Raw genomic sequence first — 14338 nt, forward strand, 5'->3', positions numbered from 1 at the left:
AGGCGGGGAGCCAGTCGCCGCATCTATCGACGATACTGTAGGCGCAAGCATCGACGGTACCGTAGGCGCAAGCACCCCCGGTACCGGAACAGACGGTCACAGCAGCCCTTCCAGGATCCGGATAGGATACATCCTCAATCTGAAATCCAAACCTCCAAATTGTCCACCGGGAGCTCATTCGTACAGCTCCCAGCACAGGCAGGAACTTGCAGAGGAACTCTCCGCCCTTCTCAAGGCTCATGCAGTTGAACCCGTTCCACCAGGGGAAGAAGGGCTGAGATTCTATTCCAGGTACTTCCTTGTGCAAAAGAAAACTGGGGGGATGTGTACCATCCTAGACCTAAGGGCCCTGAACAAACGACAGCCAGTATGGTTAAAAAGTGAGGTGAAGGAAACTATTAGAGCTAAAAGAAAATCTTTCAGAAAATGGAAGAAGGATCTGACTAAAAATAATAATAAGAAACAGCATAAGGAATGGCAAGTCAAATGGAAAGTGCTGATAAGGAAGGCAATGATGGAAAAAAAAGATTGTACTGGACACAAAAACACATAGTAAACATTTTGTTTTAGGTACACTAAAAGAAAGAAGCCAGCAAAATAATCAGCTAGACTGCTAGGGGTAAAAGGGGCGCTCAGGTAAGACAAAGCCATAGCGTAGAGATTAAATGATTTCTTTGCTTCGGTCTTCACGAGGAAAATTTGGGAGAGATACAGTGCAAAAACAGTTATTCAAAGCTGACAAGTCAGAGAAACTGAATGAAATCTTTATAAACCTAGAATATGTAATGCGTAATTTGACAAACAGAAGAGTAGCAAATCGCCTAGACTGAATGGTATTCATCCCAAAGTACTGATAGAATTGAAAAATGAACTTACAGAACTACTGTTAGTAATATGTAATTTATCTTTAAAATCAAACATGGTTCCGAAAGATTGGCCAATGTAACACCGATTTTTTAAAAAGGTTCCAGTGGTGAAATTATAGACTGGTGAACCTGATGATGGTGCCAGGCAAAATTGTAGAGATTATTATAAAAAAAAAAAAATAAAACAACAGAGCATACTTAAAGGCATAGATCAATGAGACAAACCCAAAATAGATTTACTGAAGGGAAATCTTGCCAAACCAATCTATTACATTTCTTTGAAGGAGTGAACAAACGTGTTGATAAAAGTGAGCCGGTCGATATTGTGTATCTGAATTTTTGAAAGGCATTTGACAAAGTACCTCATGAAAGACTTCAGAGGAAATTGGAGAGTTATGGGATAGGAGGAAGAGTATTATTATGGAATAAAAACTGGTTAAAAGGTAGATAGAAAACGGAGAGTAGGGTTAAATGGTCAGTATTCTCAATGGAGAAGGGTCGATAGTGGGGATTCCCAGGGGTTTGTGCTGAGACTGCTGCTTTTTAACATATTTATAAATGACCAAGAGATGGGAGTAACTAGAGAGGTAATTAAATTTGCTGACAACACAAAGTTATTCAAAGTTGTTTAATCACAAGAGGATTGTGAAAAATTACGAGAGGACCTTATGAGACTGGGCAATGGACATCCAAATTGCAGGTGACGTTTAATTTGAGCAAGTAGAAATTGATGCATGTGGAAAAAAGAGGAACCTGAAGTATAGCTACGTGATGCAAGGCTCTACATTAGAAATCACCGACCAGGAAAGGGATATAGGCGTCATCGTTGTTGATACGTTGAAAACCTCTGCTCAGTGTATGGCGGCGGTCAAGAAAGCAAATATAATGTTAGATATGATTAGGAAAGGAATGGAAAACAAAAATGAGGATGTTATAATGCCTTTGTATCGCTGAAAGGTGCGACCGCACCGTGAATATTATGTGCAATTCTGGTCACCCCATCTCAAAATAAGATACAGTGGAATTAGAAAAAGTACAGAGAACGGTGATGAAAATGATAAAGGGGATGGGACGACTTCCCTATGAGGAAAGTCTAAAGCAGCTAAGGCTCTTCAAGCTTGGAGAAAAGACGGCTGAGGGGATATATTATACAGGTCTATAAAATAATAAGTGGAATGGAACAAGTAGGCATGAATCGCTTGTTTACTCTTTCCAAAAATACTAGGTGTAGGGGCATGCAATGAAGTTACAAAGTAGTAAATTGAAAATGAATTGGAGAAAATATTTCTTCACTCAATCTGAAATTAAACGCCAAGTCATTGCCAGAGAATGTGATAAAACCAGTTAGCTCAATGGGGTTTAAAAAAGGTTTGGGTAGCTTCTTAAAAGAAACGTCCATAAGCCATTATTAAAATGGACTTGAGGAAAATCCACTGCTTATTTCTAGGATACCGAATGTTTATTGTGATGTATAACTAAAAGGCTGATAGAGGCGTCTCATATCTATATGGAAGCTTCTAAATCTTCTGAATCTTATGCTTCCAAAAGGTTATTCAAACCAAAAGAAGATTATAATCATTGATCACCTCCAGCCCACCAATCAGTGCCTGGCGTTGCTAATCTTCAGCAAACTAAGTATTCAGAAAAACTGAAGCCGTCGACGATGTAAGCTAGATTTGTTTGCCCTTGAAGAAGCAGTAGACCGCGAAACAGGGTCCTGTCGGGCTGACAATGTGACCGGAGGTCCCAGTTCGTTGATACAATTGAATGAGTTCTGGCCCTTTCAGATGGCTGTACAATTCAGAACCATTAAGATAAGTTAATTCGGTGCATTATATGTCAATCTTACGATAATGTTTATTTTGTAACCAACAGTGCCTGCATTTATATATATTTTTTATTTATCTAAGTATTTACATTGGAGCTACGATAAATAATTTGGAAAAGTTTTTCTGAATACTTAGTTTGCTGAAGATTAGCAACGCCAGGCACTGATTGGTGGGCTGGAGGTGATCAATGATTATAATCTTCTTTTGGTTTGAATAACCTTTTGGAAGCATAAGATTCAGAAGATTTAGAAGCTTCCATATAGATATGAGACGCCTCTATCAGCCTTTTAGTTATACATCACAATAAACATTCGGTGTCTGATTAAATTTGTGTACGTTTACAACACTGATTACAGACACGTTCAAGCCATTTTTTTGTTTTTTGAGTATTTCTAGGATAAGCAGCATAAAATGTATTGTACTGTTTTGGGACCTTGCTAGGTACTTGTGACCTGGAGCGGCCACTGTTTTTTTTTTTAACGGGATGCTGGGCTTGATGGACGACCGGTCTGTCCCAGTATGGCAATACTTGTGGACTTTTGTACTCTGGACCGGCCCGACCATTAGGCCACCTGAGGCGTTGGCCTCAGATGGCACTCATCAGGAACTGCATCTCCCTAAGGTAACTTTCTGTTTCGTCAGCGGCTCAGGCTGCTACAGTGAAGGGAAGAGGCAGGTGCTGGCGGTGGCAGGGCAGCGCATGGGAATCGCCACCAGGTTTGGAACATCATCGTGAGGTAAAACGCCACGAAGGTGGGGGGGGGGGGGGGGGGAGCGGCATCCCGGCCTGGGAGGGGGCAGCATGTTAGCTACGCCTCAGTTGGTATCTTGCCTTGGGCCAGTCCCATATGTACTTATGTAGGATAGGTGGGAGGGTATGTGAGATCAATTGGCCTGCCGTCCTCGGAGAATACCTGCTACTGATAAGTAATTAAATTTTCTCAGAGGAAAAGCAGGCCATATAATTCTCACACGTGGGAATCCCTAGCTACCAACTCACCGAAAACAACAATAAAACAGGAACTTGCAACTGCGAGTCCAAGATGATCAATTAATCTGAAAATATATATACACTGTTGTGCAAGTGCAGCAAGGAACAGAAAATAACAGGACTACTACTACTTAACATTTCTAGAGCGCTAGTAGGGTTACGCAGCGCTGTACAATTTAACAAAGAGAGACAGTCCCTGCTCAAAGAGCTTACAATCTAATAGACAAGTGAACGGTCGGTCCGATAAGGGCAGTCAAATTGGGGCAGTCTGGATTCACTGAACGGTAAGGGTTAAGTGCCGAACGCAGCATTGAAGAGGTGGGCTTTAAGCAAAGACTTGAAGACGGGCAGGGAGGGGGCTTGGCGTAAGGGCTAAGGAGGGGGCTTGGCGTAAGGGCTCAGGAAGGTTGTTCCAAGCATAGGGTGAGGCGAGGCAGAATGAGCGGAGCCTTGAGTTGGCGATGGTGGAGAAGGGTACTGAGAGGAGGGATTTATCCTGTGAATGGAGGTTACGGGCAGGAACGTAAGGGGAGATGAGGGTAGAAAGATAGTGAGGGGCAGCAGACTGAGTGCATTTGTAGGTAAGAAGGAGAAGCTTGAATTGAATGCGGTATTTGATCGGAAGCCAGTGAAGTGACCTGAGGAGAGGGGTGATATGAGTATATCGGTTCTGGAGGAATATGAGACGTGCAGCAGAGTTCTGAACAGATTGAAGGGGGGATAGATGGCTAAGTGGGAGGCCGGTGAGGAGTAAGTTGCAGTAGTCCAGGCGAGAGGTAATGAGAGCGTGGACGAGAGTTCGGGTGGTGTGTTCAGAGAGGAAAGGGCGAATTTTGATGTTAAAGAGGAAGAAGTGACAGGTCTTGACTATCTGCTGGATATGCGCAGAGAAGGAGAGAGGAGTCAAAGATGACTCCGAGGTTGCGGGCAGATGAGACGGGGAGGATGAGGGTGTTATCAACTGAGATAGAAAGTGGAGGAAGAGGAGAAGTGGGTTTTGGTGGAAAGACGATAAGCTTGGTCTTGGACATGTTCAGTTTCAGGTGGCGGTTGGACATCCAGGCATCCAGACTAGGAAAGTGGAATTGGATTCTAGACCCCAAACAAATTCTGTTTTGATCAGGGCTGTCTGATCAAAACAGCTGTTGCGTCAGGTGTTCTGCTCAAGGTAGCAGTGGGATTTGAATGTGTGGAATGAAGACCATATTGCAGCTATGTAAATCTCCTCAATGTAGGCTGACCTCAAGAGGGCTAATGACACAGCCATAGCTCTAAAATTGTGAGCCTTAACATGGCCCCCTAGAGTCAGCCCAGCCTGGGCATAAGTAAAAGAAATGCAGTCTGCCAGTCAACTAGAAAGAGTGCATTTACTGATAGCAACACCCGTTCTGTTTGGATCAAAAGAAAGAAACAGATGAGTGAACTTTCTATAGGGCCTAGTCTGTTCCAGGTAAAAGTCCAGTGCCCTCTTGCTGTCCAAGATGTGCAGTATGCTTTCTCTTGGATAAATATGAAGCTTAGGAAAGTAAGTTAGCAGGATGATTCAGATGGAACTCCGACTTAGGAAAGAACTTAGGGTGAGTGTGGAGAACTACTCTGTTATGATGAAATTTTCTGTCTGGCTGATCAGCTTCTAGGGCCTGACGCTCACTGACCCTGCAAGTTGAAGTAACTTCCACCAAAAGACCTTCAAGGTCAAGTAATTCAGAGGACTAGTATCTAGTGGCTCAAATGGAGCTTTCATCAGCTGGGTAAGGACAACGTTGAGGTCCCATGACACAGACAGGTATCTGATCGGAAGCCACTGAAGTGACTTGAGGAGAGGGGTGATATGAGTATATCGGTTCTGGCGGAATATAAGACGTGCGGCAGCGTTCTGAACGGATTGAAGGGGGGATAGATGGCTAAGTGGGAGGCCGGTGAGGAGTAAGTTGCAGTAGTCAAGGCGAGAGGTAATGAGAGCGTGGACGAGAGTTCGTGTAGTGTGCTCAGAAAAGAAAGGGCGAATTTTGCTGATGTTGAAGAGGAAGAAGTGACAGGTTTTGGCAGTCTGTTGGATATGTGCAGAGAAGGAGAGGGAGGAGTCGAAGAAGACTCCGAGGTTGCGGGCAGATGGGACGGGGAGGATGAGGGTGTTATCAACTGAGATAGAGAGTAGAGGAAGAGGAGAAGTGGGTTTAGGTGGAAATATGAGGAGCTCGGTTTTGGACATGTTCAGCTTCAGGTGGCTGTTGGACATCCAGGCAGCAATGTCGGATAAGCAGGCCGATACCTTGGCCTGGGTCTCCACGGTGATATGTCTGGTGTGGAGACATATAGCTGGGTGTCATCAGCATAAAGATGATACTGAAAACCATGAGATGAGATCAGTGAGCCTAGGGAAGAGGTGTAGATTGAGAAGAGAAGGGGTCCAAGGACAGATCCCTGGGGAACTCCAACAGATAGTGGGATGGGAGTGGAGGAAGATCCATGAGAGTGTACCCTGAAGGTGCGGTGGGAGAGATAGGAGGAGAACCAGGAGAGGACAGAACCTTGGAACCCAAAAGAGGACAGTGTGGCAAGAAGTAGATCATGATTGACAGTGTCAAACGCCGCGGATAGATCGAGGAGGATGAGGATGGAATAGTGGCCTCTGGATCTGGCGAAGAGCAGGTCGTTGCAGACTTTAGAGAGTGCTGTTTCTGTCGAGTGTAGAGGGCGAAAACCGGATTGAAGTGGATCGAGGATGGCATGAGAGGAGAGAAAAATCAAGGCAGCGACTGTGAACGGCGCGCTCAAGTATTTTGGAGAGAAAGGGTAGGAGAGAGATAGGGCAGTAGTTGGAGGGGCAGGTAGGGTCAAGTGATGGTTTTTTTTAGGAGAGGTGTGACTACAGCATGCTTGAAGGTGTCAGGGACAGTTGCAGAGGAGAGAGAGAGGTTAAGGATGCGACAGATGGAGGGGGTGACAGTATGGGAGATGGTGTTAAGTTGGTGGGGATGGGATCGGAGGAACAGGTGGTGCATTTCGAGGAGGAAAGAAGGCGGGAGGTTTCATTCTCGGTGATCTCAGGAAAGGAGGAGAAAGAGGCCATGGTTGGTTGGTTGTTGGATGGGGCTACAGGTTGAAGAGGAAGTGGTGGCTTGGTAGTGAACTCAAGGTTATCTTTTGCACCCTGTCGCGGAAGTAGTCAGCCAGTGATTGAGGAGAGAGTGAAGGGGGAGTGGGAGCAGGGGGGGGCACTTTGAGGAGGGAGTTAAGGGTGGTGAAGAGACGACGAGGGTTGGAGTTGAGAGAATTGGTCAATTGGGTGTAATAGTCCTGTTTTGCAAGGAATAGGGCGGAATGGAAGGAGGATAGCATGAATTTGTAGTGAAGGAAGTCTGAATGGGTACGAGATTTCCTCCAGAGGCGTTCAGCGGATCGGGTGCAGGAGCGAAGGTAACGGATGCAAGGGGTCAGCCAAGGCAGGGGATTAGTGCGCTTTGTGGGACGGGAGGTGGATGGAGCGAGGGTGTCCAAAGCAGAGGAGAGAGCGGCATTGTAAGCAGAGACCGCTTTGTCTACAGTCTCGGAGGACATGATGGAGGGGAGGAGATTAGAGATACTAGAGGATAAAGTGGGGGGGTCAATAGCCTGGAGATTCCTGGAGGTGGTGGTTAAAGTTGGACGGGGCAGGGGGGGGGGGGTGAAGAAGTGTAAATGTGATCAGGTGATGATCGGAGAGAGGGAGAGCAGAAGCGTGGAAATTGAAGGGTGAGCCGGAGGAGGAGAGGACGAGGTCAAGACAATGGCCGTCACGGTGAGTAGGGGTGGTGGAGCACAGCTGGAGGTTGAAGGAGGATGTTAGGGTGAGGAACTTAGAAGCGTTAGGGTCGGATGGGTCATCAACATGTATGTTAAAGTCTCCGAGAATGAGGGACGGAGATAAGGGTTTAAGAAAAACGGAAAGCCAAGCATCAAAGTCGGTGAGGAAGAAAGAGAAGGATTTATCCATTGTCAAGAAACCTTCAAAGTGGGTTCCTCCTGGTCAAGCACATCCGCTTATCACAGCATTCCATTCGTGTGTTGAAACAGATATCAAGAAACTAGAGAAAAATATGAAGCCTCGATATTACAATATAAGCAACACGGAACATACTGTTATCAAAGATTTGGCCAACAATCGTGATATCATCCAACCCGCAGACAAAGGCGGAGGCATTGTCGTCATGAATAGAACTGACTACATTAATGAAATAAAGAGACAATTAGATGACCGTGAATTTTACATTCCCTTGGACAAGGACCCCATGGAAGAAATACAGAAGGATATCACAGAATTAGTTGATATCGCCTCCAAAATGGGCTTCCTCACACAGAAAGAGAAAGATTTTTTTTTTACAGGTAACACATCTGACCACTCTATTTACATCCTGCCAAAAATACACAAGTCATAAATCAATCCACCAGGAAGACCAATCATCTCTGGCAACGATTCCATTTTGGAACCCTTATCCATTCGTTCCGTCCATAACTTCATACATATAAGACACCACACACGATTAACATTGTGCAAGAGTATGATGGACCTTTGACAGATACCATTATAGTTACCATAGTCATTGAGTCATTATAGGGAAAGGGAAAATGGGCCTTGATATACCGCCTTTTTGTGGTATTTTGCAACTACAGTCAAAGCGGTTTACATATACAGGTACTTATTTTGTATCTGGGGCAATGGTAGGTTAAGTGATTTGCCCACAGTCACAAGCAGCTGCAGTTGGAATCGAACCCAGTTCCCCAGGATCAAAGTCCGCTGCACTAACCACTAGGCTACTCCTCAACTCCAATATCCCACAACTAGAGGCAATACAGATTATTGAAAAAACTCTACAAGGCAGATCCACAAATAAGAGGATACCCAATCACTTAATTCTGACATGTGCCACCATTTCACTTAAGAAAAATTACTTTGGATTCGATAAAACATACTACCAACAAGTCAAGGGGACAGCCATGGGCTCCAGCATGGCTACAGACCTAGCTAATTATACGGCGGAAATTTTGAAAAATCAACATCTCACAACTCACCCTTTTCAAGCAGAATATCAAAATTTACCGCCGCTATATAGATGACGTTTTTATTTATTTGTTACATTTGTACCCCACATTTTCCCACCTATTTGCAGGCTCAATGTGGCTTACACAGAACCGTAAAGGCGTTCGCCAAGTCCGGTAGAGAAACAAATACAAGGTGATGTGGTCAAATAAGGTACATAGTTGGGTATACATATAAAGTATCACATACCATGTAAAATGAGTTTATCTTGTTGGGCAGACTGGATACAGGTCTTTATCTGCCGTCATTTACTATGTTACTTTGTATGTAACACACCAACCCTAAACCTCCCAGTCTCAGAAACACTAAAAATCCTTGGAGTCACCATCGACCGCCACCTAACACTCGAAACCCACGCAAACAATACAACCAAGAAGATGTTCTATGGCATGTGGAAATTGAAAAGGATAAGACCATTCTTCCCAAGATTCGTCTTCCGCAGCCTAGTGCAATCCCTCGTCCTCAGCCACCTGGATTACTGCAACTCACTATACGCGGGCTGCAGAGAGCAAATAATGAGGAAACTTCAAACAGCCCAGAACACAGCAGCCAGGCTCATCCTCGGAAAACCAAGATACGAAAGGGCGAAACCACTACGAGAGAAATTACATTGGCTTCCACTTAAGGAACGCGTTACTTTCAAAGTTTGCACACTAGTCCATAAGATCATCTACGGCGAAGCCCCAGCGTACATGTCTGATCTAATAGACCTACCACCCAGAAACGCTAAAAGGTCATCCCGAACATACCTCAACCTCCACTTCCCCACTTGCAAGGGCTTGAAATACAAGACGCTACACGCGTCAACCTTTTCCCACATGAGCACGCAGGCCTGGAATACACTACCGCGCAACCTAAGAATGATTAACGAACAAACTTCCTTCCGAAAACTACTGAAGACGCACCTGTTTGAACAAACTTACGGAAAGAACCAAAACACATAGAGTCCATACTCACTGTTCATCAATGCAACATACAACCACTTCAGATCCCTCATCCTGTAATCAATTGTCCCACTGTCTCCTCCTAATGTTTCTATATTGATGTCCCATTGTTTCATTATCCTAATGGTAATCGAATGTCTCACACAACTCTGCACAACGTATTCCATATTCAAGTTGTCACAAATGTATTTCTACTACTCATATCTTATTGTAAGCCACACTGAGCCCGCAAAGAGGTGGGAAAATGTGGGATACAAATGCAATAAATAAATAAATAAATAAATGTTACTGTGTTTCATGCACAATGGAGATCAAAGAGAGGACAGGTTATATACTGTCCATTATGAGCTTTGGTTTTACTCTGTTGCAGAGTGTAGGAATTTATGTTGGTTTGGTAGGGTATGCCTTTTTGATCAGGTTGGTTTTTAGTGATTTCCTGAAATTTAGATGGTTGTAGGTTGTTTCCAGAGCTTTTGGCAGTGTGTTCCATAGTTGTGTGCTTATATAGGAGAAGCTGGATGCATAGGTTGCTTGGTATTTAAGTCCTTTGCAGTTTGGGTAGTAGAGGTTTAGATATGTTCGAGATGATGTTTCTGGTTGGTAAATCTATGAGGTCTGTCATGTATCCTGGGGCTTCGCGGTAGATAGTGTTGTGGACCAGGGTGCAGATTTTGAAGGTAATACATTCTTTGATTGGGAGCCAATGAAGTTTTTCACGAAGGGGTTTGGCACTTTCAAATCGTGCTTTACCAAATATCAGCCTGGCTGCTGTGTTTTGAGCAGTCTGGAGTTTCTTTGTGAGTTGTTCTTTACATCCCGCATAGATTCCGTTGCAGTACTCTGCATGGCTTAGTACCATTGATTGTATTAGGTTACGAAATATTTCCCTCGGGAAGAAAGGTTTTATGCGTTTAAGTTTACACATTGAGTAGAACATTTTCTTTGTTGTGGAGTTCACTTGGCTCTCAAGTATGAGGTTGCGGTAGATTGTAATGCCGAGTGTTTTCAGGCTATCTGAGGTAGGGAGGGTGTGGTCTGGGGTGTTTATGGTTGTGGGTCTGTACACATTGTGTTGAGATGAGAGAATGAGGCAGTGTGTTTTTTCAGGTTTTCAGTTTCAGTTGAAAAGAATTTGCCCATGAGTCCATGGTGTTCAAACCGAGCTTGATTTCATTGGTGATTTCTGTCAGATCATGTCTGAAGGGAATGTATATTGTCACATCATCTGCGTAGGTGAACGGGTTGAGGCCTTGATTGGATGAGGACTTTGCCAGTGGGATCATCATTATGTTGAAAAGTATTGGTGATAGTGGTGATCCTTGAGGTACTCCACAGTCTGCTTTCCACGGTGGTGATATGTTTGAGTTTGATTTCACTTGGTATTTTCTGGTGGTTAGAAAACCTTTGATCCAGCTAAGTATATTTCCACCAATCCCAAAGAAGTCTAGGAGTCTTAATAGTATATTGTGGTTTACCATGTCGAATGCGCTTGACATATCAAATTGGAAGAGAAGTATGCTTTTACCTGTAGCTATTTCCTGCTTCAATTTGGCCAGGAGAGTGACTATCACAGTTTCGGTACTATGGAGGGGTCAAAATCCCGATTGTGATTCATGTATTGAGAACTTGTCCATGTAGTCAGTAAGCTGTTTGGTCACCATGCTCTCCATCAGTTTGACAGCTAGTGGGATAGATGCAACTGGGCGATAGTTGGTGAGTTCGTTTGTTTTTTTCTTGGTGTCTTTTGGAATTTGGGTGAGTAGGATGTTGCCATAATCCTCAGGGAAGAGACCTTGTTGGAGCATGTAGTTTAGGTGGGATGTGAGGTCTGCTATGAAGCGGTCGGGGGCGGATTTAAGTAGGTGGCTGGGGCAGGTGTCCAATTTGCAGTGGGTACTGGAGAACCTATGAGTCGCATGGGTAACTGATTTGACGGTGAGGAGGGCAAAGTTTGACCAGGTTCAGTCTGCTGGGTGTTCTCCAAAGGTTGGATCCAAGCCATTGATGATGTTTTTGATGTTGGTGTTATCCTGTGGCAAGGGGATGAAGAAACTATTTTCCTTTGAATGTGCAGCGCTAGCTGGATAACATAGGGATGGCCTGTAATGATTTTCAGTAACATTATCCAGATAAAATTGCAAAAAAAAAAATGACCAACCAGTTGACAATTATCAAGGTAGCAGGTACTGCTAACTGAATACGGGTTTGTGTTTATCAAGCCATTAGCTTAACAACAACAAAAACTGTATGACTATAATAGTCCATGTACCCATTCTATCACTCCCCTCACAAATACCAGAAATAAAATGACTGGATATTAAAATCCCCAACAACAAGAGATAGGAAGTTTGTTTTTTTTAATCTGTGTTGGTAAGAAAGAAAGAGCAAAATAACTAATCCACAAATTATGATTAGTGCCTACAGAGTTGAAACCTCAAGGGCTTTTCTAATGCCACTAGACAGCAGTTTCAGTCACTGTGTATCTAACAATTCTGCAAGAAGGAAACCAGAGAAAATTCAGGCATTGGGTCATTTGGATATAAGAGAGAAAAAAAAAAAAAAAAAAAAGAGTAAAATGACCAAAAGAGCTGAAGAAGAGAATAAAGGAAAATAGCAAACCTGTTTGCAAAACTTGAATTTTGTGCTCAGCCTCCTCAAGTTTGGAAGCCATAGACATCTGCGTCTCATGAAGTTTTCTGAAAAGAAAAGGAGCATAACAGTGAAAAGAGCTGGACATCCTCCTTTAATTATCTAATTGTTAACTTTGATTATCTCCTCTTTAATAAAGCTTGTAATAAATACAGTAGTCCGTACACAAACAAAACAGCACAGGGGAATATAATGAAGCAAATCAATAAAAGATACAGGATAAATGACAAGCTACATTTAATTCAACACCACTTAGAAAAAACAAACATACATACAAAAAGCATCAACAATAGATGATATACATTCAACATTAATACTGTCCATAGATAAAGAGACCAACATATTTCGATACAAGCCTGCCTCAAAGGACTAATTTTACATGTAGTTGAAACTCAAATTGGTCAGCCAAGCTATCATGAGAAAGGGTACCTATTGTGAAGAGAGCAATGGGAGGAAATAAATAAGGAAAACTTTCTTTCAATCTCTTAAAAATCATGTAAGAAACACAAAAAAAAGGCATGTGGGATGATGGATGTGGGCAATGCATCTAAAACAATTTCTTACCCTCCACCAAAGGAGATAGATACAGCACAGCCCTAAAGTGAGGGGAAATATACTATACAGAGATGTGAAATATCCCCCCACCTCCTGATTTCCCCCATTATTCCATGCGTCTCATATTGAATGGTGCCTGATATTTAAATAAAATATAACATTAGGCATGTATCATTTCATTTATTTAGGGAACAAAGTTATCCAACATCCATATCACCCATATGAAAAATAACTGCCCCCTTAGTTAACCAACCGACCAAATTAGATTCAGCTGATTGAACATAGACAGGCTTGACTGCAGCCAGCCCTGTTGATTTTAAACTTTGCTACGTGTTGAAACCTATCAAGAGAGTGAAGCAGTCACTACAAAGTTTCTGTCAGAACTCTGCTACGATCAAAGAAAATTCCAGAAGAGATAAGAAAATATTTGTTGAAATAACGGTCTAGAAACGGTTACAAAGCCATTTCTAAAGCTTTGGTTCTCTAACAAATCACAGTGAGATCTATTATATCCAAATGGAGAAGGCCTTGGAACAGTGGTGAATTTTCTCTGAAGTGATTGGTCTGCCAAAATTTCAAGGGTACAGCAACAATTCAATCAGGAAGTCACACATCCCAGAAGAACATCCAAAGAACTGCAGGCCTCTCCACCCTTAGCTATGGGAAAATTAGGTTCTTACCTTGGTAATTTTCTTTCCTTTAGTCATAGCAGATGAATCCATTATGAGTGGGTTGTGTCCATCAACCAGCAAGGGGAGATCGAGAGCACTGAAAAACCATAGCGCCTCATGGCCAGCTAGCTCCATCTGCCTCTTCAGTATTTGAAGCTTCCAAAGCAGTGTTACACCGCAAAGCATAATAACATGAACTTTCCTCACAGCGGATGAACGTCCCAAAACTGGAGCTATAATTCAAAGGAGGGAATGAACTCATCCTCCTGTAACTGAACAGAAATCCTGAAGACTGTTTTCCAACTTCTCCCAATGAGGGAACATATCTACAGGAAAAACTGAACATAAAAGTAACAACAATCACATAATGAACCACTGAGGGAGGGCTCATGGATTCATCTGCTATGACTAAAGGAAATAAAATTACCAAGGTAAGAACCTAATTTTCCCTTCCTTGTCATCAAGCAGATGAATCCAATACGAGTGGGATGTATCAAAGCAATCCTTAGATAGGGTCGGAACAAGCCACACCACGCGCCAGCATTTGTGCTCCAAAATATGCGTCTATCCTGGCAGCCACATCCAGCCTGTAATGTCGGGCAAACGAGAGCTTAGAAGCCCAAGTAGCTGCACTACATATCTCTTGAAGAGAGAGTACTCCAATTTCAGCCCAAGAAGAGGAAATCGCTCTTGTGGAATGTGCCTTAAAAGCTTTAGGCGGAGGCCGGCCAGATAGCAGATATGCTGAAAAGA

The 14338-nt window shown here is 43.3% G+C and overlaps 1 protein-coding gene across 1 annotated transcript in view; it reads right to left on the reverse strand.

Annotated features, from left to right (window-relative positions):
* The window catches only part of CUX1 (cut like homeobox 1), an 804986-nt gene that overhangs the window by 520657 nt on the left and 269991 nt on the right, over positions 1-14338 (reverse strand). Inside the window, 1 exon segment of the mRNA XM_030186246.1 lies at positions 12330-12406. Within this exon segment, the coding sequence (XP_030042106.1) occupies positions 12330-12406 (77 nt within the window).

This window comes from Microcaecilia unicolor, chromosome 13 (genome assembly GCF_901765095.1).
Source record: "Microcaecilia unicolor chromosome 13, aMicUni1.1, whole genome shotgun sequence".
Taxonomy (NCBI): Eukaryota; Metazoa; Chordata; class Amphibia; order Gymnophiona; family Siphonopidae; genus Microcaecilia; species Microcaecilia unicolor.